This window comes from Girardinichthys multiradiatus, chromosome 10 (genome assembly GCF_021462225.1).
Source record: "Girardinichthys multiradiatus isolate DD_20200921_A chromosome 10, DD_fGirMul_XY1, whole genome shotgun sequence".
Lineage (NCBI taxonomy): Eukaryota > Metazoa > Chordata > Actinopteri > Cyprinodontiformes > Goodeidae > Girardinichthys > Girardinichthys multiradiatus.
Window position 1 is genome coordinate 2625414 of NC_061803.1, and position 23111 is coordinate 2648524.

At 43.0% G+C, this 23111-nt stretch overlaps 1 protein-coding gene across 3 annotated transcripts in view; it reads right to left on the reverse strand.

The window, feature by feature from the left end:
• Positions 1-22829, reverse strand: part of rhbdl1 (rhomboid, veinlet-like 1 (Drosophila)) — a 57866-nt gene extending 35037 nt beyond the window's left edge. The window contains exons 1-3 of one of the 3 annotated variants that reach the window (XM_047377886.1): positions 22352-22829; positions 22218-22281; positions 11066-11224 (exon numbers count right to left, since the gene is read on the reverse strand). In XM_047377886.1, coding sequence (XP_047233842.1) covers positions 11066-11224; positions 22218-22223 — 165 coding nt within the window. In that variant the 5' untranslated portion in view covers positions 22224-22281; positions 22352-22829. Of the gene's footprint in view, positions 1-2531; positions 2641-11065; positions 11225-22217; positions 22282-22351 lie in introns of those variants that run through there. The other 2 variants (XM_047377885.1, XM_047377887.1) reach the window with 2 other exon arrangements.
• Between the last annotated feature and the right edge of the window lie 282 nt (positions 22830-23111).

Genomic DNA, 23111 nt, shown 5'->3' on the forward strand with positions numbered 1-23111 from the left:
ATTTCACCACAAGAGAGTCGACAAAACTGCTGTTGAATATTCATGGAGAAAAGAAATGGATTAAAAATACATAAGTGGCTTTTGATTGAGATGAAATGAATGTGAACCTGGCTGCCAGCAGGACTGATTCCTGCTCATTAAAATTAGCTGCTAATGGCTTTCTACACTTACAGAAAGGTGCATTTTGTTTACAGGAACATTTTCCAAGAAGTGTGTAAATATGTGTGTGTGCTCTTATGTTCACAGAGTGCAGGTTTGTTTAGTGAGCAGAGCCTGTCCTGCTGCAGCCAGTCGGACCGGCTCTCGATAAGTTCTTTAATAGAGGCTTAGGATGAAAACTATCCTAATGCTTCTACTTTGACAGCCAAGGCAGAAAGCTGTCGGGTTAAACACACTGCCATTTCTTTTCCACCCGAGTTACAAAAGGAAAATTCTGTCAGTTCAGCTCACCACAGCAAGGATCTTTTAAATGGCTGACATCTTTAGCTGAATGCAGCTCATATACGGCCAGGAAGCTGATGAGGCAAAGATATTTACATCTATCCGTGAAAAACTGACGAGGTAAGAAAACGAGCAGCGAGGAGGAAGATCAGAGACTTCCCAGTAACCTCGGCCAACATAGGAAGAACAACCCACAGTTACAGAACAACATTCATGATTTTTTATTTATATATGTGTATATTTGTATATTGTATATATGTATATTCTGAAATGCAAAAACAAAAACCAGAGAGCAAAGTGTACCGGAGTCAAATTCCTTGTTTGTATGTACGAACTTGGCAATAAAGCTGATTCTGATTCTGGTGATTTATCAGCCAGGCCCTGCTGCTTGGAGAGGTTGGGGGCTTATAGTGAGAGGGAGTATGGGTCGGTATCAGCAAATGTACATGAAAAAGCAAAAATTCAAGAGAGTTGCTGGATTTCTCTATCACTTTGAGGGAGGTGGAGGTTGCTGCTAATCCTTTAGGGAAGTCAGCAGAACAGGAAGAGGAGGCTACCTTAACAATGATTAGGACCCTGGTGGTGGAGAGAGGGTAGAAGGAGCTGGTCCTACCACAAATGGAGGCTTGTATATTTATGGGTGAAGCCAGATATTTAGTTACACTGACTATAAAAATGGTGTGCATGATGGTGTGGTGGTCAGCACCTTTGCCTTGCAGCAAGAAGGTCCTGGATTTGCATCCTGAATCCTGTCATCATGAAGAAAAGACGTTATGTGGAGCAAAATCGCAAGACATCAGGTAGGAAGTAAACGTTTGGACAAATATCTGTCTTCCAAATGAATAATGTTCCTCAGCAGACCACCAGATTAGATACAAAGTGGCTTCAGGCAACAAAGTCTATGCTTTGGAGAGGCCATCACTAAGACCTTATCTCAGTGCCAGAAAATAAAAACTGGACGTAGCTTGAAAGATGTGTGTGAGCAAGTGGCTAACAAACCTGATCCAGTTACACTGGTTCTGTCAGGAAGAATGGGCCACAATTGCAGCCGAGTATCATGAGAAGCTTGTGGAAGGAAATCCAAAAGTCATGTAGATTAAAGGCAATGTTAAAGAAAAATATTGAAAAATAGGAGGTAAACTTCAGGATTCCATTATTTTGTCTTTTAGCAAATTGAAGTAATTTTGGTAATGCTAACTGGCCTGAAACAGGAGATTTTTAGGCAGATTTTATGTCAGGCAGGGAGTAGATAAATGTTATGTCACTTTAATGTGGTTTATGTAAACATCTGGCTTCAGCTGTCGAAGGAAAGTCCTGGAAGTCTTGTATATTTACCACCCTTAAAGCAAAGAGTGAAGGCAAAACTAAAATGGCAGAAAGACAAGTTAAAAGTGATATTTCTTCCTAATGTATGAGAATTCTGGACATCATCATTTGACAATTAAGGCGAGGGAACCCATTTCTATTTCTTAACCTCCTAAAGTCTCAAGATAGTGAAAAAATGCGTATCCAAGCGTTTTCCTCCACCATCTCTCTCCTCCACGTTTGTTCAGTCTACGTTTGGCTGGATGACAGCACCTGCTGCTCTCTCCCATTCATGTTGCCTCTGTGAAGATTTGTTCCCTGCAGACACGGCTTAGCTTAGCTGTCACTCTGCTTCACCTTCTTCGACGTGCGGGACCGCCGCCTCTAAAGTGAGCATTAGCAGCCTTTTGAAGTGACGACAGGAGAGAGACAGCGAACAGAAAACAAGGCATGCAGGAGCAGCCAAAAACCTGAGGAGGCTTGCAGAGCAACAGAGGGAACGAAATAAATAGCATGACATCAATGAAATGTTGGCAGGGAAACACCTTGGAGGAGCGCATCAGTAATGTTAGACATTCCCTGATGAGGAAATAATTAATGTTAAGGCTGTAAGCACTTTGATAAAGAGAGTATCTCCCTGTAGGGGTGCCTGACTGGGTCAAATCTAGAGCCTTTAATGTGCTTCAGACAGTTCTGCCCATCCTTTTCTTGGCAGCTGCAGAATGACTACAATACTTCCTGATTTAGGCTTCAGTCAATGGTCCTAAATGTGTTAAATAGCCTACCAGGGCGCAGCGCTGGTGGTGTAGGGGTTGAATACGCGACCATGTTTAAAAGGTTATAGTCCTTGATGCGGCCGTCCTGGGTTTGAGTCCCGGACCCGGTGACCTTTGCCGAATGCCTCCTTCCTCTCTGCCCCTCTTTCCTGTCTGCCTGCTGTCGGAAAATGAACAATAAAGGCCTCTAGGATGCCACAAAATATCTTTAAATATCCATAACACTGGGTCAATACTTTACAGCTTAATTAAAAAGTATTCACACTCGTCAGACCTTTTCTCATTCTGTCACATATTAACCTCAACATGTTATTGGGTTTTTATGTGACAGACCAACATAGAATTGCATAATTGTAAAGTGGAAGGAGAATGATAGATGGTTTTCAAAATGTTTCTCAAATAAAAGTGTGGCATGGTTATGCTTTCATCCCCCATTAAGAGACTGGACCATTTGTAAATTCTTCTTTGGAAATAGCTTCAGCTCAGTCAGATTGAATGGAGAGCATCTGTGGACATCAAGTTTTTTTTATCTTTGCAGAGATTCGCAATTAAATTTAGACCTGGACTTTGACTAGGCCGGTCTAACACATGAATATACTTTGATCTAAACCAATGGTGTTCAGTCTCTTTGCCACGTGGGCGAAACTTGTAGTTGAAAGTAGTGAGATGATTTTTGGTTGTTGTTTCATAACTATCTGTGTTTTCCATCACATTTCCCATGTCTGCTGTGTTCTTTGGTCTTCGTGATGCTGTTTGTTCACTATGTTCCCTTAAAAAACACTGAAGCTAAGACTAAATTATACACAGGTGCACTCTATTCATTTCTTTAAATAGGTGACACCTGAAGAAAATGGATTTTATTTTGGTGCATTATGGTAATGGGGGCAGAACACAAATGCACGCCACACTTTTCATTTCTCTATTTGTAAAAACTAATGAAAACCATGTTTTTTCCCACTTGATAATTATCCCAATAAAATACACTGAAGTTACATTTGAAGGTACTGTATGTCCTTCTATTCAGCTCATTTTAGGAGGCTCCTCCCAAAATACAAAAGTTAAAAAATACCCTAAATTTCCTGGATTTTGCTAAAAGTTTCTTCCACACAACTTCCTTCACACTTCAAATGGATTTAAAAGGACCATGCAAAAAGTGTTGCTGTTCCGATTACAGCTGAATTTGTGAGTCATCCTGAGGACCAAAGCCCCCTCTCTCTTTTGCCTTAACTCCCTCTCATGCAATCTCACAGCAGAATTTTAAATCACTGGATCTGAGCCTCACTGATTCTATTCTGACCCAGATACTAAGGTTATTTCTTGCCCAAATCCTTTGAAAATGAGAGTCTCCTCTGTATTATTTTTCCCCTTAGCAGTTTGTGGCCACAACCTGCCTTCATGGTTTAATCATGGCCGTGCTGCAGCCCAGAAAAGAAACCTCCACTCTTGGACACTCAGACAAAGTGCATCAGCCCAAGAACAAGAAAGCCTCACTGGAGGTTTCAGCATGATGCTGACAGGTATCAACCATGCTCCTGCACTTAGAGCACTAAATGGGTTTAAAAACACTAAAGCAAAGTTTTCTGCTCTGAAAAGTCACAAAAGAAAACATGAATATGTGCAGCTCTAGCTACACCTTCTGAAAACTGAAGTGTAGTGATTGGAAAAACGGGTAAAAAGAGGCTCCAAGCAATGGATTTAAAATCCACTTGAACATTAGAAAAAGATAGAATCTGCAGGACAAACTCTTAAACTATGTAATTAATCATGGCAGCCAAAGTAAGGCTACAAAGACAAGCTTCTTCATTGATATACCCTGAACACGATAGCATCAGAGGAAGAGTCCAAAATGACCTTTGGTTCATAACAGATAATTGAACTCTGCAGAATCCCGAAAAATGTCTGCAGACAGTTCTTCACAGCTATTTGTAGAACGCTGCATAGGAGATCCTGTTGGTTGATTAACATTCAGAAGCAGAGCATCACTTTGACTGTACATGTGCGGTGTGGTGTGTATCCACAACTCCCCCAGAGCATTTCTTTCTGCCCTCCGGCTACAAAGATCGAGTATTCTACGGGTAAGATGGCCCACGGCATCAGCGGGATTCTCGGCTGCAGGAACTTCAAGCGTCTGACAACAATGAGCACCAAAGCTGTAAGAAGTTTTACCAGCACTGAAAAATAAAAATAAAAAAAAGAGTTCAGATGCACAAACACACATCCTGAACCTCCACACTTCCACCTTCAACAGGGCTGGACATAGATTCCATGAGGCCTCAAAAACTATTCAATATGGGGACCCGCCTCCAGCTGACCCATTTATACAAATATGGAGGACGTTGGGGAAGAGGGGCTAACTTTATTGTTTTGTTCTCAAGCAGCTAGGGCTGATCATTAATGGAGAAAATAATGATCACAATAATTAGTCACATTGGCTCATTGAGTTTGGAAACACACTGCATTTTTTGCACATTTTTCCAGGTTTCATCCGTTCCAGTTGAATTCTTCTTAACTCTATGTTTTACAAGTTTTTTCCACCTAAAATGTCTGATGGACCGATAGATGGATGGATGATGGACGGATGGATGGATGGATGATGGATGGATGGATGGATGGATGATGGACAGATGGATGGATGGATGGATGATGGATGGATGATGGATGGATGGATGGATGGATGGATGGATGATGGATGGATGATGGATGGATGGATGGACGGATGGATGGATGGATGGATGGATGATGGATGATAGATGGATGGATGATGGATGGATGGATGGATGGATGATGGACAGATGGATGGATGGATGGATGATGGATGGATGATGGATGGATGGATGGATGGATGGATGGATGATTGATGGATGGATGATGGACGGATGGATGGATGGATGGATGATGGATTGATGGATGGATGATGGATGGATGGATGGATGGATGGATGGATGATGGACGGCTGGATGGATGATGGATGGATGGATGGATGGATGGATGATGGATTGATGGATGGACGGATGGATGGATGGATGGATGATGGATGGATGATGGATTGATGGATGGATGATGGACGGATGGATGGATGGATGGATGGATGGATGATGGATGGATGGATGGATGGATGATGGACGGATGGATGGATGATGGATGGATGGATGGATGGATGGATGATGGATGGATGGATGATGGATGGATGGATGGATGATGGATGGATGGATGGATGGATGATGGACGGATGGATGGATGATGGATGGATGGATGGATGATGGATGGATGGATGGATGGATGATGGATGATGGATGATGGATGGATGGATGGATGGATGATGGATGGATGATGGATGGATGGATGGATGATGGATGGATGATGGACGGATGGATGGATGGATGGATGATGGATGGATGGATGGATGATGGATGGATGGATGATGGACGGATGGATGGATGGATGGATGATGGATGGATGATGGATGGATGGATGGATGGATGGATGGATGATGGATGGATGGATGGATGGATGATGGATGGATGGATGATGGATGGATGATGGATGGATGGATGGATGATGGATGGATGGATGGATGGATGATGGATGGATGGATGGATGGATGGATGGATGGATGATGGATGGATGGATGGATGATGGATGGATGGATGGATGGATGATGGATGGATGGATGGATGATGGATGGATGATGGATGGATGGATGGATGGATGGATGATGGATGGATGGATGGATGGATGGATGATGGATGGATGATGGATGGATGATGGATGGATGGATGGATGGATGGATGGATGATGGATGGATGGATGGATGGATGATGGATGGATGGATGGATGATGGATGGATGGATGATGGATGGATGATGGATGGATGGATGGATGGATGGATGATGGATGGATGGATGATGGATGGATGATGGATGATGGATGGATGGATGGATGGATGATGGATGGATGGATGGATGATGGATGGATGATGGATGGATGATGGATGGATGATGGATGGATGGATGGATGGATGGATGATGGATGGATGGATGATGGATGGATGATGGACGGATGGATGGATGGATGGATGGATGGATGATGGATGATGGATGGATGATGGATGGATGATGGACGGATGGATGGATGGATGGATGGATGGATGGATGGATGATGGATGGATGGATGATGGATGGATGGATGGATGATGGACGGATGGATGGATGGATGGATGGATGATGGATGGATGGATGATGGATGGATGGATGATGGATGGATGATGGATGGATGGATGGATGGATGGATGGATGATGGATGGATGGATGGATGGATGATGGATGGATGGATGGATGATGGATGGATGATGGATGGATGATGGATGGATGATGGATGGATGATGGATGGATGGATGGATGGATGATGGATGATGGATGGATGATGGATGGATGATGGATGGATGGATGGATGGATGGATGGATGATGGATGGATGATGGATGGATGGATGGATGATGGATGGATGATGGACGGATGGATGGATGGATGGATGATGGATGGATGGATGGATGATGGATGGATGATGGATGGATGGTGGATGGATGGATGATGGATGGATGGATGATGGATGGATGGATGATGGATGGATGATGGATAGATGATGGATGGATGATGGATGGATGGATGGATGGATGATGGATGATGGATGGATGGATGGATGATGGATGGATGGATGATGGATGGATGATGGATGGATGGATGGATGGATGATGGATGGATGGATGATGGATGGATGATGGATGGATGATGGATGATGGATGGATGGATGGATGGATGGATGGATGATGGACGGACGGATGGATGGATGATGGATGGATGGATGGATGGATGATGGATGGATGGATGGATGGATAGATGGATGGATGGATGATGGATGGATGGATGGATGATGGATGGATGGATAGATGGATGGATGGATGATGGATGGATGGATGGATGGATGATGGATGGATGGATAGATGGATGGATGGATAGATGGATGGATGGATGGATGGATGGATGGATAGATGGATGGATGGATGGATGGATGGATGATGGATGGATGGATGATGGATGGATGGATGGATGATGGATGGATGGATAGATGGATGGATGGATAGATGGATGGATGGATGGATGGATGGATGGATAGATGGATGGATGGATGGATGGATGGATGATGGATGGATGGATGGATGATGGATGGATGGATAGATGGATGGATGGATAGATGGATGGATGGATGGATGGATGGATGGATAGATGGATGGATGGATGGATGGATGGATGATGGATGGATGGATGGATGATGGATGGATGGATAGATGGATGGATGGATGGATGGATGGATGGATGGATGGATGATGGATGGATGGATGGATGGATGGATGGATGGATGGATGGATAGATGATGGATGGATGATGGATGGATGGATGGATGGATGGATAGATGGATGGATGGATGGATGGATGGATGATGGATGGATGGATGGATGATGGATGGATGGATGGATGGATAGATGATGGATGGATGATGGATGGATGATGGATGGATGGATGGATGGATGGATAGATGATGGATGGATGATGGATGGATGGATGGATGGATAGATGGATGGATGGATGGATGATGGATGGATGGATGGATGGATGGATGGATGGATGGATGGATGGATGGATGGATGGATGGATGGATGGATGGATAGATGGATGGATGGATGGATGATGGATGGATAGATGGATGGATGGATGGATGATGGATGGATGGATGGATGGATGGATGGATGGATGGATGGATGGAAAAGACATAAGGAAGAAAATAATAACACAAAGAAGGAATAAGGATTAAAGTACAAAAAATACTAGTATTTTTTGTACTTTAATTTTTCCATACTTATCCAGGTGTGAAAAAGGCTGAGACTAAATTGTAGACTTTTCCAGACTGAGTAGGAACCCAGAACCTAAAAACAAATATAAGATTCTTATTTTACCCAAAAAGATGCTAAAATCGCACCTCATGAATGTCAAACTCCTGGACATCTTTCTGTATCAAATTCTTACAACACAAATGACAGCATTACACCTTAACTGTAACATGTTGATAATAAAGAGGAACATGTTTCATTCAATCATGCCTGTTGAAGATTTTTCTTAAAACTAAAAGAATAAGCACATTTTAAGGCTTTGATCAAATACTTCCGACTCTTCCAACTTGAAGCCAAAGACTTGAAGACCTGAGTGAAGAAAAGACATTCTGCTTCTTGTCATCCCAGAGGAGGGAGACCTTGCAGAGCTCACACATCACACGCTGCAGGACGGAGCTCTGAATTCACATCAACATTTGAATATCCTCTAAATTACTCAGCAAATCCACACTTGCGTTGCTCATGTGTATGAATGACAGTCTGTCTGCATTTCATCCAGCCTGTGTGAGATCTGGGAGATAGAGAGACTGTAGGGAACTGGGTGGGTGGCAGCAGTATTAATTACTTATAGACCTCCTGAAAGTGTTTGTGAATATGCAAAGTGCCTGCATGTGCATGAGGACATAAGTACATTCTCTCAAATGCATCTATCAGATAAATCTTTAAAAATCATACCTGGGGGGTCAATATCAGCGTAAGACGAGACGTTCTCAAATTAGCCCAGATTACTCCCTGCTATTACCAATGCAGTGCTAATCGAAAGCAATTTGCATTTTGGCTGATGAGCAATTTTAAAAGTGATTCCCTGATGTTGATGGAGGCAAGGCCAAACAGAGCAGGGAAGAAGCGGCTCTGGATGAACTATTACAAATGGAGGTATGTGATGTTGCATGAAGAATGAAATGGAGGAGAGAGGTGAGGACTGCTGTCACTGTGGGAACAGTTTCGCTACAGTCATTTCTCTACAGTACCTCAAACTTCAGAAATGTGACCAGCTGCAAATTGAGTGACCTTGTGCGGCTTTTATTACAAACACCGGGAGCAAAACACTGACAAGAAAAGAGAGAGAGGCAGACACTACAGGAGAAAAGAAGAAATGAGCTCCAAAAAGTGAAGATATGCAAGGAGAAGCACTGCGGTGAGTTAATTACAGCGCTTCGTCTTTTACACAGCCAGTAGGAGTCACAGGCAGGTGCTCAGCTCTGTGCTTAGAAACAACCACTAGCTCACATGTACATTACTACATGAACTTCTAACAGGAACGTCATGCTAAGCACAGATGAGTGAAGATGCTGGAGAAGAAGAAATGAATGCATCTAAACAGGGGCATACAGTGTCTGAATGCTTGAATGCAAAGCTACCAAGACATGGCGGTCCACCTAAACTCACTGGCCAAGCAAGGAGATCATTAATCAGAGAAGCAGCCAAGAGGCTTGTGGTAACTCTGGAGGAGCTGCAGAGATCCCCAGCTCAGCAGGGAGCGTTTGTCAATAGGACAACTGTTAGTCATGCAGTTAAAAGAAAACCATGGGGATATGGAACAAAGAAAACTTGTAAGAAGGAGCTCTGGTCAGATGAGAAACACTACGCATGGTATAAAACTAATGTTGCAACATAACCCTGAACACACCAGCCCCATGATACATGGCGGTGGCAGGATCAGGCTTATGTTCAGCATTGAAGCTGGTCAGAGTTGGTGGGAAGATGGATGGAGCTAAATCCAGGACAATCCTGGAAGAAAACCTGTTAGAGGCTGCAGAAAACCTGAGACAGGTGGAGGTTCACCTTCCAGCAGGAGAACCACCCTGAACATACTGCCAGAGAAACAAAGGGATGGTTTAGATCAAAACATATTCAGGTGACAGACAGTGGCCTAGTCAAAGTTTCAACCTAAATATATTTGGAGTCTTAAGAGATTCTTGAACTCTGATGTTCAAAGACAATCTCCATCTAATCTGGCTCAGCTTGGGCTATTTTGTAAAGAATAATAAGAATAAATTTCAATCTTAAGGTGTTCAAAGCTGGTAGAGACATGCTCCAAAAAACTGTCAGCTGACCCTGAAGTAAAGACACGCTGAACAGGAATGCATGTCACACTCTTTAAATTTTAACTTAAAAACATGGAAGCCATGGCCTGTCCAAAACTCCTGATAAATACATTAATGTTTGTGGAGCAACATGACAAAAGGAGTACATGCCTAATCCTCCTATACAGCCGTTATTACAAAACACTTTGAATCTAACAGTTACAAACTGTTTGGATCCCTCTAAATAAAATCCATGGCCTCTCAGGCAGGTATGGGTGTTTTTGTGGCTCTTGCTGTGCACCACTTCTAAAGTTAAGCGTCTGGATTTACCGATACTAGAACTGCAGAGATTGATCCTCCTTCGCAGGGACAACTAGCTAAATGATCCCATAAATTTTTTCCACAGCAGAGCTTGCTGGCCCTGACTGAATCAATTTAGCAACCTTTTCTGAAATCAAACACCTCTGGAAGTTGTGCCTGAGCCTCAAGTTGTGAGGTTTTTGTTCCTACACAACCTGACGCCGCATCCGCTTCTGCTCCTGCAAACCCTTTACATGTAAGGTTTCCACTCACCAGCTCGATGAGTTCCTGGTAGCACACTTGTCCTTCCTCATTGCTGTGGACCAGTGCTAACAGCATGTCCAGTTTGGATGGGTCCAGCTGCAGCTCATGGTGTTCCACCAAGCTGGTGAAGTTCTCCACTGGGATGAAACCGGTGTTCTCTGGGTCCAACTGCAAAGAAAAATGTAAAACTGTAGATGCTGGAGGGTAAAAAAATATTTATGCTAGTTATTATCCTGTCTTTCTTTAAGAAACAGCTGCAAATAGTTTCATTTCAGGTTCCCTTTAAGAGAAGGTGATCAGATAAAGACAACTGAGACGTCTAAACAGACAGAACCACAGGGCTTCTGAAAAAACACAGACATAACAAGAGGATTAATTAATCGGTTCTACCTTCATGCTCCCCCAGAAAGAAATAAACAGCAGATCATTCAGGCTGGGTGGCTGAAGTTGGAAGCAGTTAAAACAAGCAAGCAGGCATACTAACACAAAGCAACCTGCAGTTTTCACAGAGAAACAAATCCCTTCGGATTAAACAAGGCGGTCTTTGTTTGGACTGTGTGGTTCCAGCTTGGTTCTTTACACTGAGGACCACAAACACATGAGCTACTCCTGCTGATGCCTGTTCAACTCCTTGGTATTGATCTGAGAAGGAGAGCTTCATAAAAATGAAGAGTTGCTCTCTACATCAGTACTGGGGTAGAGATGGTCTCAGAGATGCACCATTTGTTCAGCCAGTGCATCTAATTTAAAATCTTTTTTTTTTCTCTTTGTTAAATGCATAAAACAGAGAATCTTCCCTTTCTTTTCTGAATGCATCAGCCAGTTTAATAAAAACCAGGTGAAGGTTGGGGATAAAAATGGGGATTATCTTGTTTTTCCTTCATTTTCTGTTAAATTCAGATTCAAGGATTAGTACTTTCAGGAGCTCAAGCTTGAACTAATTTCTAGTGTGGTCAATTATTACATTCCTTAAAATCTATCAGAAGATATTCTGTTAATTATTGTTGATCAAAAACATGAAAAGGCTTTCAAACATTTGGCTTAATAAAAGAAATACCATTTCCCATATTTTTGTGCAAATTTCTTTCTGTTTTCTTCCAGATATTCTCAACATCTAGACCATTGTTTGGGTAACGCTGGTAAAAAACAAACTCACTAATCACAGATGATTTTTAGGTATGGTGTTTCTCTGCAAGACTTTTTCATCCATTTATGGTTTACTTTCTTTACCCTGAGCTGCGCCGTCTTTCAGCTTGTTCTTCTCGACATGGAGAAACTGGTCCTGGATCAGCCAAACAGAAGCAATTTATTTATTCACAAAACTGACTGAAAACAGCTTTTATTGATTAACTTTTTCTAAGCTTTTACAAGCTTTTCATCCATCACAAACGCCCCCTCTGACCCAGACGTGTCAAGTTCCAGGAACCACGGGCCAAATCCGGCCCACAGCAATATTGTATCAGGTCTGCAAGTTATAGCATATTAAATATTAAAAGCTCAACAGTAGGTGACATAGCAGTCACACGACATATTACTTGCAACAGTTGGTTGCGTGGCAAGATAGGAATGCAAATGTAGCACCTGAGGGTTGGATGCAAAAAACAAACTTATGAAACTTTCCAGGGAATAATGACAAATCAAATCAGCTCCATTGTGCCACTAATTTTCCTGATTGAGCACCCTGCCCAGCGAGTTCACTGTTAATAATATAACACGTTATGCATGCAGCAGCTTTGTGTGTTATTGCTTAATTTTCTTCTGCCACTTCCTGTCCTAAATACAATTCAGTCGCTTTTCATCGGAGTTTTAATTTCTCCTGCCAGCTCTGCTTAGTGCAGCATTAGTTAAAATGTGCCTGAGGACAAGCTGAGGATGAAACAAAAGAGACTGAACGGGAGGAGTCATTGCTACCTCTAATTTCAGCAATTCCTGAAAGCAAGTGGGCTCATTAGGTTTTGGTTAGTAACCCGGCATCTCCAGGTTGAATCCAGCTTTCAGCAGTTGCATCAAAGCAACGATGGTCATGTTGGATCACTGTTGCTAATGTCTAGGAGAGAAATCCCATCTGGGCTCACCCTGGTCTCAATGCAGTCTTCTCTGACATGGTCAGACAAAGACGTTACATGAGCTGCATGAGAAGGACGCCGTTAAACTGTGCTGCACCACGTCAGGCTGAGCAGCTTGAGGCCCAGAGCTTGAAGCTCCACTGCTCACAGAAGGAGCAAAGATCAATCCGGAAATCCCTTTGTATGACTGAACGTGTGTGTTCATTTCCAATACATAGGGGGTGTTTTTTTTACTTGCATTTTCTAGAATCTTCCGTGAATAAGGTTTAAACTGCAAACTTTTTTAACAAAGTGAAGTAGAAGAAGAAACTGAGAGCGCGTCTTTACTGTGCATCTATTTTAGGCAGCTGTAGGAAAGATCCCCTGCAGACGGATTACCTGTCACCTCATGTAGCTTTCATCAAACAAAAAGAAATATTTTCTAGTTTCAAGCGTTCCGAGTCACAGATGGAAGTGACTGGGAACGACATAAACATGGACACAATGCGCCAGGCCACATAAAATCAGAGTGAGATCAACAGATGCTGAAGCACATCCCTGAACTTTACATAGAGTCACAAGCTACAGATCTCCACAAATGTGGCCTTCAGATGAGCTCAAGAATGGTCTCTAGAGAGCTTCATGGAAAGTGTTTCCATTACCGAACAGCTGCATCCAAGCCTTACTTCTCAAAGTGAAATGTAAAGGATAAGATGCAATGGTTTAAAGCCCGCCGCCACTGGGCTCCATAGCAGTGGAGACATTTTCTCTGGAGTGATGAATTGCATCTTTAGTTCTGACAAGCTGATGCATCAATCTGCCCCCAACTATGTGGGAACAGTTTGGGGATGGACCTGCTCCTACATGACTGGGCACCAGTTCACAAAGACACGGATGAGCGAGTTTGGTGTGGTGTCCGATGCTCGACCTTAAAGAACACCGCATGGGATGAGTAGCCATGCCATCTCAACCAACACTCACAGACCGACTAAATGCTCTTCTGGACAAAAATTCCCATTGACACTCCGTAAACCTTCTGGAAATCCTTCCCTGGAGAGCTGAAGCTGTTATAGCTACCAGGTTTGGGCCAGCATCATGTTAAAGCCTACGGATGTTGCTTAAGTTCATGTGAAGGCATTAGTGAAGATAAATGGTAAGAAATGGTCGCACTGGGGATTTTGTTTAAATTATTTCTTCAGTTTAGATTTTCTTTTCCCCGAATTAATTATTTATGCTCAAAATGAAGGTTGGTTTTCACCAAATTTTCAGTTTTGGAAAAAAAAAAAAATATGGCAGCAAATTAAAATAAATAGAAAGAAGAAATAGGTCTTCTCAAAAGTTAGTCCCTGCCATGTCTTTGAGCCTTGTTTATGGTGACACATTGCAGTTTTTGACTAATTTTAAAACTTTTTAAATCACCACAGACAACATCCACAACATATTCCCTGACAGTAATCTTAACAGTAATTTTCCATGTTAAAACAGGCTAAAATGCACATAAAGCAAAAGTAGTGGGTAAAACAAACCGAGGTGGCAAAAAGCCCAAGGCTATTTTTAGATAATCCCCTTTTACTCCGAGGTCTGTGGGTATTTGCTGTTTCCCCCTGAGGGGACAGTGCAGATATCTGCGGTGTTTGTAATGTATGGTGCAACAGGATGACAAGTGGGGAACACAAGGGGGGAAAGGAAGCAGAAAATTTGAAAAAAAAAGATAGAGATGCAAGAGAACGGGTTTGGGAGGTTGGTGGGTTGATGAAAGAAATGAAAAAGGATGGCATCAAAGGAGGAAGAGGAGAGGGTTGGGAGCAAGACAGGAGAGGAAGAAGGAAATGCCTTGCCGCTGATTCTTATACAGCTTGAACATACACCAGTGAATCCTCTTCTCCCCGTTTTTATAAGTTGGCTGTGACACACTCCACTGCTCTGCATGCACTTCCCAGAGAGGAGAAATAGATCAGATTGTGATATGCTCCTGGCTCAGTCCGGGCTGACGGGGCGAATAGAGAGCCACGCCGGGGATGTCCGATTACTGTCAGCCTCCATGTGTCAGTGCATTACAACTACTGCACACACACACACACACACACACACCTGAGGGTTGACCCCGAGCTACCACGCCACACAGGTCCTGTTGCTTTATGCTCTGACCTTACTCAGGAGGGACATTACTCAGGGGACATCATCTGCTGGAGAATACAGGGAGGTGAAGGTTTGCTTCATGTAGCCAATTAGGGTTAACAATTACCCAGATCAGAAGCACTGATGAATGAGGGATGGCAGGAGAAGGCTCTTTCTGTTTGACAGGGATGCGAAGCAACAAGAGGCAGAGAAACAGAAAGAGGAATGAGGGGAAAAGCTTTGAGAGGGAAGCAGGTATTAAGCAATCAGACACTGGTGAGGGCGACGCTTTGACAAGCTGCATGCGTTGCTATGGATACTGGTCGCCTGTGTGTCACACCCCCACGATTGCATTTTCCCATTTTGCCCCCCAACATATTGGCATTCCAGAAGTGAAAGCAAAGAAACGGAAGATTTCCTGCATCCAAGAGAAGAAAACAGAGAATCAAGGAAGGTGGAAAAGGAGTGGAGCTGTGGGTTTAGATGTAGATGCAGGCGTGGTGAGTGGATGGATGAAGATAGCAAGGAACGAGATGGACAGGAGCGAGGATTATAATGTATGCGTGAGTCGCAGGAGAGCAGAGACGTGGGGACTGCTGAGAGCAGGGAAAACATTCTCAGTGGTGACCCTCAGGATGTCCGAAATGACCCAGAGTCAACGGCAGACTTATCAGCCTGTTACACAGGCATGGAGCAAGTGGGTCAAAATACAAGGAGGACGCTAACCTCTGTCTGAAGGCATCACACCAGTGTAGCTTGCACTGTGGCCTTCTTATTCAGAGCAGCAAAAATAGTAAAAACACTTCAACATGGTGAATTTCCAGGCATTCTGCTTAATTACTGGCCACTTCTGTTTCAGCATCTCTTGCATTATAAGTTAGTTTATCCTCGCTGTAGCCAAAAATGTCTATAGAACAGAAAAGGCTTGAATGAAAGAAGTGATGTGAATATTCTCAGCTTTTTAACACAGTAAATACAATGACACTACAAACGGCTACACGGTGCAGCAGTTGTTTGCAGTGTCACCTCACAGCAAGAAAGTGCTGGATCCAAATCCCTGCCAAGACTGGATTGTTCTGTATTTAGTTTGCAACCTCTCCTGGTGCTTCTGTGGGTTTTCTCCAGGTGCTCCTCTTTCCTCCCGCAGCCCCAAAGCAAGCATATACAGTAGTAGCAGTTCAACAGGACTCAACAGATCAATCACTGCTTTTGTTAGACATTCCTAATAGATAACATTTTACTAGTAGAGGTGCGGTACACCCTAATAAGGTCACCAGTCTATCACAGGGCAACACAGAAACACTGACCGGACAAACAGCCATGTATGCACAGACTCAGACCTAAAAGCAATTTAGAGAGACCAATTAACCTAACATGCATGTCTTTGTACTGCAGGAGGAAACAAGAGTACCTGGAGAGAACCCCCTCGTTCATAGGGAGAACATGAAAACTGCATCAAAAAGCCATGGCTGAGATTCAACTCAGGACCTTCTGGATAAAAACCAGGATGTTCATGTGTAAAATGTGAAACTGAAGAACTGACTCGGTAGATGGAAAAACAGCTGACAATATGGTAAACATATCCATCATGGAGGTAAGCTTCTAAGATCTAATCTGGTCGGATAGACGCATTCTATGGGAATTTCAGATATGTAATTAGAAGGTTTTAAAACTGTGAAATAAAATTCAATACTTTTCAAGACGGTTTGGTAACCCTGTTAATGACTGATGTCAGGGGCAGAGGTGATGTCACACAGTGTGTATGAGAGAGAATTCAGTTGCAGTAACAGGGTTTTAGTATGATTTTAAAACATAGATGGAAACACAGTTAACATTTTAAATTATTTAGCCTCATATATTAGTGATTAGCACAGTGCCAAGTCCTGCATGCTCCATGACAGACAGAGACTGAAAGCATCAAAGGATAAAACATAGTAGCATTGCTATATTCAGTTCAGCCTTCCGGTTATCTGCTTTAAGTCTTGTTCTCTCTCACAGCCTGAATATAGTGCAGACATGTTTGCATGCTGTGGAAAATTACACTTCCCCTTTTGAACAGTTTCTTACATTTCTGTGCTTCCTCTGACTTCATTTAAAAAAAAAAAAAACCCTCACCCATACAGGAAATAGTGAGCTGATTGTTCATTGCTCAGTCACAGTGTTCACACCGAAGAGTGTTGATGTCAGCATGACCTCGTAGTGCTTAGAATGATGTATTTGTTGGTAAGAGTTGATCAAAAATGACCAGTCCCCAGCAGATAACTCACTCCTCCTCTATTGCAGTACTATGTGGAATATTAATATTTCCCAAAGATGTCTAATATTCAAAGTGTGATGAATTTACCCTTTGAACACCAAGTTTATTTGGCCTGTTGAAGGCAGTCTCATTGTGATAGAAATCTATATTAAATACCACTTGGTCGTATGCATAAAGTACTGCAGCCAGTGAGTTGTTAGGTGAAGCAGAAGAGAAGCCATACCTCAGATCAACGCAGGTTAGTAGCATCATCACAGTCTGGAAAAGATACTTAAGTTAAACGTTTAATGTCTGACTGCTTTCTGGTGAATTTTGAAATTTTGAAATAGGGAGCATTTAAATAGAACTCACACTGGGCCTCAAAACCATAATTACCACCAGTATTTTGGTCTCTGTGAACAGGAATACTAAGCTTGAATAAAGCTCTCTGTGGAGCAGGCTGTGGTATTCAACTGGAATCGTCTCTGCAGCCCTCAGGACTCGCCAACAACAGGGTCACTGACTGTAATAATCATAGAGTATGTTCTGCATGTGGCACTGCAACAGACTGGCCCAAAGATCCAAACAGCTTCCTCACTTCATGTAGGACACAACTGAACAGAGTCATACTTAGTTTCCATAACCCAAACAATCACGGTGCAATGCTCCTATTTTAGGCGCATGCAGACAACCAGAAGGGTTAAAGACAGGAGTGTTCCCACTGCTTAGCATGAATATGTCAAAAACACAGTCAGAACCCTGAGACAGGGTATAAATAAGCCTGATAAGAACCAAACCAGACACAAAGACATGTTGCCACATCTATTTATAGCAAAGTTTAGAGACTGACTGCAGCCAGACGTCATGTTATCAGCAGTGTTGCAAAGCAAAAGGCAAATGTGTGAGCTTACAAAGACCAGAAATACCCTGAGCTCAGCACAGGAAGCTCACAGAGAGAGAACAACAAACCCGGACATGTTTCCACTGCTGCATTCTCCCTGCCTCTTCCCTAACAGCTCTTTCATGTCCTTCACCTTAATAGGTTCACAACGATCTTCCTCCTTCAGGCCTGCAGCGCAGATACCTGCAAGGAATGCCACGTCCCACTTATTTTATCCATATTTGCACTGGGGTTTACTGCCTTTAACATAATATAAGTTTAAACATAAAACAATATCATGATAACACCAGAGGTCTGTCTGCTTCCTAAGTTAAACTGGGAGTGTCAAACTCCAGTCCTCTACGGTTGGAGTCCGGCAACTTTAGATGTATTCCTGGACCAACCATGGCTAAATTGCCTCCTCAGCATGCAGTGAAGTTGTGCTAATAGCCCATTCATTTGTTTCAGGTGTGATGAAGCAGGGAAACATGTAAAGGTTGTAGGACATCCTCCCTCCAGGACTGGAGTTCGACACCTGCGACTTAAACCTTTCAGAGATTGGATGAATCCCATTTCCTGGGGTTACCCCCTTCCCCCTGTGCCTTACCGCCTAATTCAGGTAGGGGTTAAAATATTCCCATGACAAATGGGACATTCTGCTCCATTAAGAAGCTGATGCATCATCATTTTTCATAGACTGCTTTATGTAAAAATACAGGAGATGACCTAATATGTCCAGATGTGTCATAGGGTCACCAGTCCTGCAAAATATGTCAGCAAACAATATGTTTTATGCTTGTGAAGGACAAACAAAAATCAAAGCCAAATGTAAAAACACACAAATACATCAATTAGACAATAAAGTGCTGAGAAAACAGAAACACACTACTTGTTTTTGTTTGGCTTATTCAGAGGAACTGATAATATTGAACAAAATGTGCTGTGATGCACTAAGCTACACATTATAGGTTTTGTGTTTTGCTAAATATTTTAAATTGGGAAATATTTTACTTTTGCATATTTTTCTGCTCATTAATGATATTAAACATAAAATACTGTAACATTAAAATGTTTCTCATTTTATTTGTGCACTGCTGGTCAGCGGGCTTAAACAGGAATACTACACTTTTTCCTCACTCAGAAGTAAAGTCAGATGTTTGGAAGTATTTCTGGTTGTAAAACGTAATTAACCAGCTAATATCAGTTTGTTAGCAGAGCAGCAATATTCCATGCAAAAAGCACTGGCAAAGTATTATTAAATTTAGCAAGGGCTTATTGTCATTTCTGCTGAAGCCTGTGTGTGTGTGTGTGTGTGTGTGTGTGTGTGTATGTGTGTGTGTGTGTGTGTCTCTGACGCTCTTGTCTGGAAAATGTTTTCCTGGGAAAAAGATAAGGAAAAAGTGTCCACGGTTTAGGTAGGCAGCTGAGTTTATCTCCGAAAGCTGTTGGTACGTTTAATTTCCTTTTGATTTAATTAAAGAGACCTTCTTGCAAATTGAATGCCGCCACATGGAGTCCCATAGATGGAAGAAAAAAGTCTGCTGTCGGCCTGGGAGACCGATTCAGTTCAGACCTGCTCAGCTGTCTCTATGAACATCCTGCATAAGCAAAATAACGCCTGCAATCAATAACACAAGTAGCTGTTTACAACCTGGAAATAACGGCTCCACGTTCAGCCCAAATCTCTGATTCTGACACAGATGAGTCACATTCACTGATGCAACATGTTCTGGATCTGGATCTGCTCCGTGTCTAAAGTGACACCAGAAAGCATCTTCTCAAACCGAGCCAAGCCTTATTTCATAAACATACACACAAAAGGAAATAATGCTGCTCATCACATAGAGCTGCAGTCCCTCGGGTCCATTCAGCATGCTGCTGACGGGTCACTCAGAACCTCTAAACCCCTGCAGCCGCCTAATCAATTTCACCCTCCACGACAAAATGACCCACCCAATAAATCTGCTAACCAGCCCACACCCCAACAGGCCAGTTCATTATCCAAACCAAGAGGCACATGACTTAAATAAGAAAACATCAAATCCTGCAGGCTGCAAAAACACACAGTGACTGTCCTCCAGAGACTATACCTAAAAATAAACGGGCTTTGGGTCGAGTCTTTCCCGCAAATCCATCTTGGTTTGTTAATTCTGGACGTGAAAGACCAAAGCTAAATCTGACGGGCAGGTTCAGCAGGACGTTTCCACAGAACCAGATGTCAAGAGCAACCAGCTTAAATGTGGGGGAACAACACTGGGTTTGGACTTCAACAACAGAGTGAAAAAAGACACAGAACATTTTTAAGTTAAAACACAATCATGGGTCAAACTGAACCAGAACTTGAAAACGTTGACATTAAAATGTGATTTTAAATAGATGAGAAAAAAAACCATTAAATCAAGACTTCCTGCACCATCTGTCCATGAGGTGGAAGGTGTGTTGAGATACTCAGCATCACTGTGGTACAGCCCTGCAGAAGATAGCGAGCAGCTCTGAAAAATGTCCCTATCCCTCTGTCCAGGATCTGTTTCAGATCTGCTGCAGCAACAGAGCTCTAAACATGGTCAGAAACCCCTGTTAGTCACTATGAACCTTCTAAACTGCATCTAGTAAATAAGCAGAGCAGATTACTTAGAGCTAGGTTTGTAAACATTATTACCTTTATTCTGTTTGCAGCAAAAATCCCAAAAAGGGCAGTTTTTGGGCTTTTTATGGCATTTTAACCAGATCCCCTCTAAAAACCACAGATCCTTAAACCTGTATCCAAATAGTTCAAAGAAGTAGTGAAATAGACCTTTTACTATTTTTTTGCATCGTGTGCATTCAGTCAGTAAGTCAAAAACAAAAACACAGATAAGTAAAATGTTAAACTCAGATTATGATTTGACAAATCAAAGAGAAACCAGATACTAAAAATATAATTTATTACAAATCTATTTATTTAGATTTTTCTCCTTATAAAATGGCGAAGGTAAAATAGTTCAGAAAATCAAACAGTTTTCCCAAAACAAATTAATTTTGTGTTGGGAATTCTGCACGGTGCCGCAGTTCGTAGCACTGTTGCCTTGCAGTAAGAAGGTCCTGGGTTCAATTCCTGGCCTGGGGTCTTTCTGCATGGAGTTTGCATGTTCTCCCCGTGCATGCGTGGGTTCTCACCAGGTACTCCAGCTTCCTCCCACAGTCCAAAGACATGCCTGTTAGGTTAATTGGTCTCTCTAAATTGCCCTTAGGTGTTTGAATGAGTGTGTGCTTGGTTGTTTGTGTGTTGTCCTGCGATGGACGGGCGACTTGTCCAGGGTATACCCTGCCTCTCGCCCATAGACTGCTGGAGATACGCACCAGCTCCCCCGTGACCCACTATGGAAGAAGTGGTAGAAAATGACTGACTGATGATGACTGACAGACAAATGAATTTGTTCAAGCTCCTTTGGAGAAACCTTTGAAGGATTTAATCTAAATAAAGATCCCAGAAAATGTTTTGCTGCACTGATGACATTTACTGCTTATAACATTTAAATAAAACAGTCCTTCAAAATGCAAGATTGCTGCAGTTTAAATTTTTTTCTACCTGTGTCTATTTGAACCATTTTTTTTTTTTACATCCCATTGAATTTCTATCTTGTTTTTGTTCTTGACTATTTGCTAAATTTACTATTAAATAATTTGAATAATAATAAAATAATAAATGATTTCTATCTGACCAACAATTACAGGCTTCAGCTGAATACTGCAATCACAACATTTCATTTTAAATGCCCATCAGTCGCTGCATCCACCCCTTTCATCACCAGTTAAATAAAATCTGACATGATGGTCCCCTGCTGCTGGGGCTCCTGATCTGACCTTCTGTTCTCAGGGCCAACATGGCTCCACGATGCTCACCTCCATCTCATTCAGCTACGGCAAACAGTTCCTGCCATCATCTCTCACCACATCCTCCACGTCCCTGCGAAGACAGCGAGGTGGCCAGGAGCCTGTGTAACCATAGAAACCTCCGCCGCACGCTGCATGCTTACCTGCTCTTGTATGAGCTGAAACAGGGAGCTTCTATCCATATACTGGCCAGGGAGGTGAGAGGAGCCGCCGAGGACAAGGGCATAGGGAGGAGCGAGAGGAGACGCGAGGTGGTGGCGTTGGTGAGGAAAGGATGAGGTGGAAGGAGATGTGGTTTGGTAGCAGCTGGTGCTTAAATTGTGGCGTCAGGCCGCTTTAGTGCTGCCAGTGAGCTTGATCTCTGGTTTGCTCGGCTGGTGGAGCAATCGGTGTTGCTGAGCGTGTGTGGCTGGTGAGGATGGGCCGCAGGTCTGCTCTGTGTCAGTGCGGCGTGGCGCGGTGGTAAACCCAGCTTCAGGCAGACGACAGGCAGGCACGCAGGCAAAGGCAAGGCAGATCCAGCAGCTCTCGTTCACTCTGCTCCTCCGCCTCCTCGCTCTCCTCTATCCCATTGCACTGCCTGCTACGTCTCTCGCTCTCCTCTCTCCTCATACACACACTGCGCCGCCTGCATACCGATGAGGCAGGGGGAGGGAGGTGGCCTCCTTCTTCCAATTGCAGGAGGGGAAGGAGTGGCTCTTCTCCTCACTACAAGCCAGGCGTCTCAGGGAGAGAGGGCGGGATCCACTGCGGCTTTGCTTTTACTACAGACAGAGACCACCCCATCACCACACACACACACACACACACACACACACACACACACACACACACACTCTTGTTTTGCTACATGTAGTGAGGACCATGTGTTGACTCCCATTGATTTTCAGTCATTTTCAACCC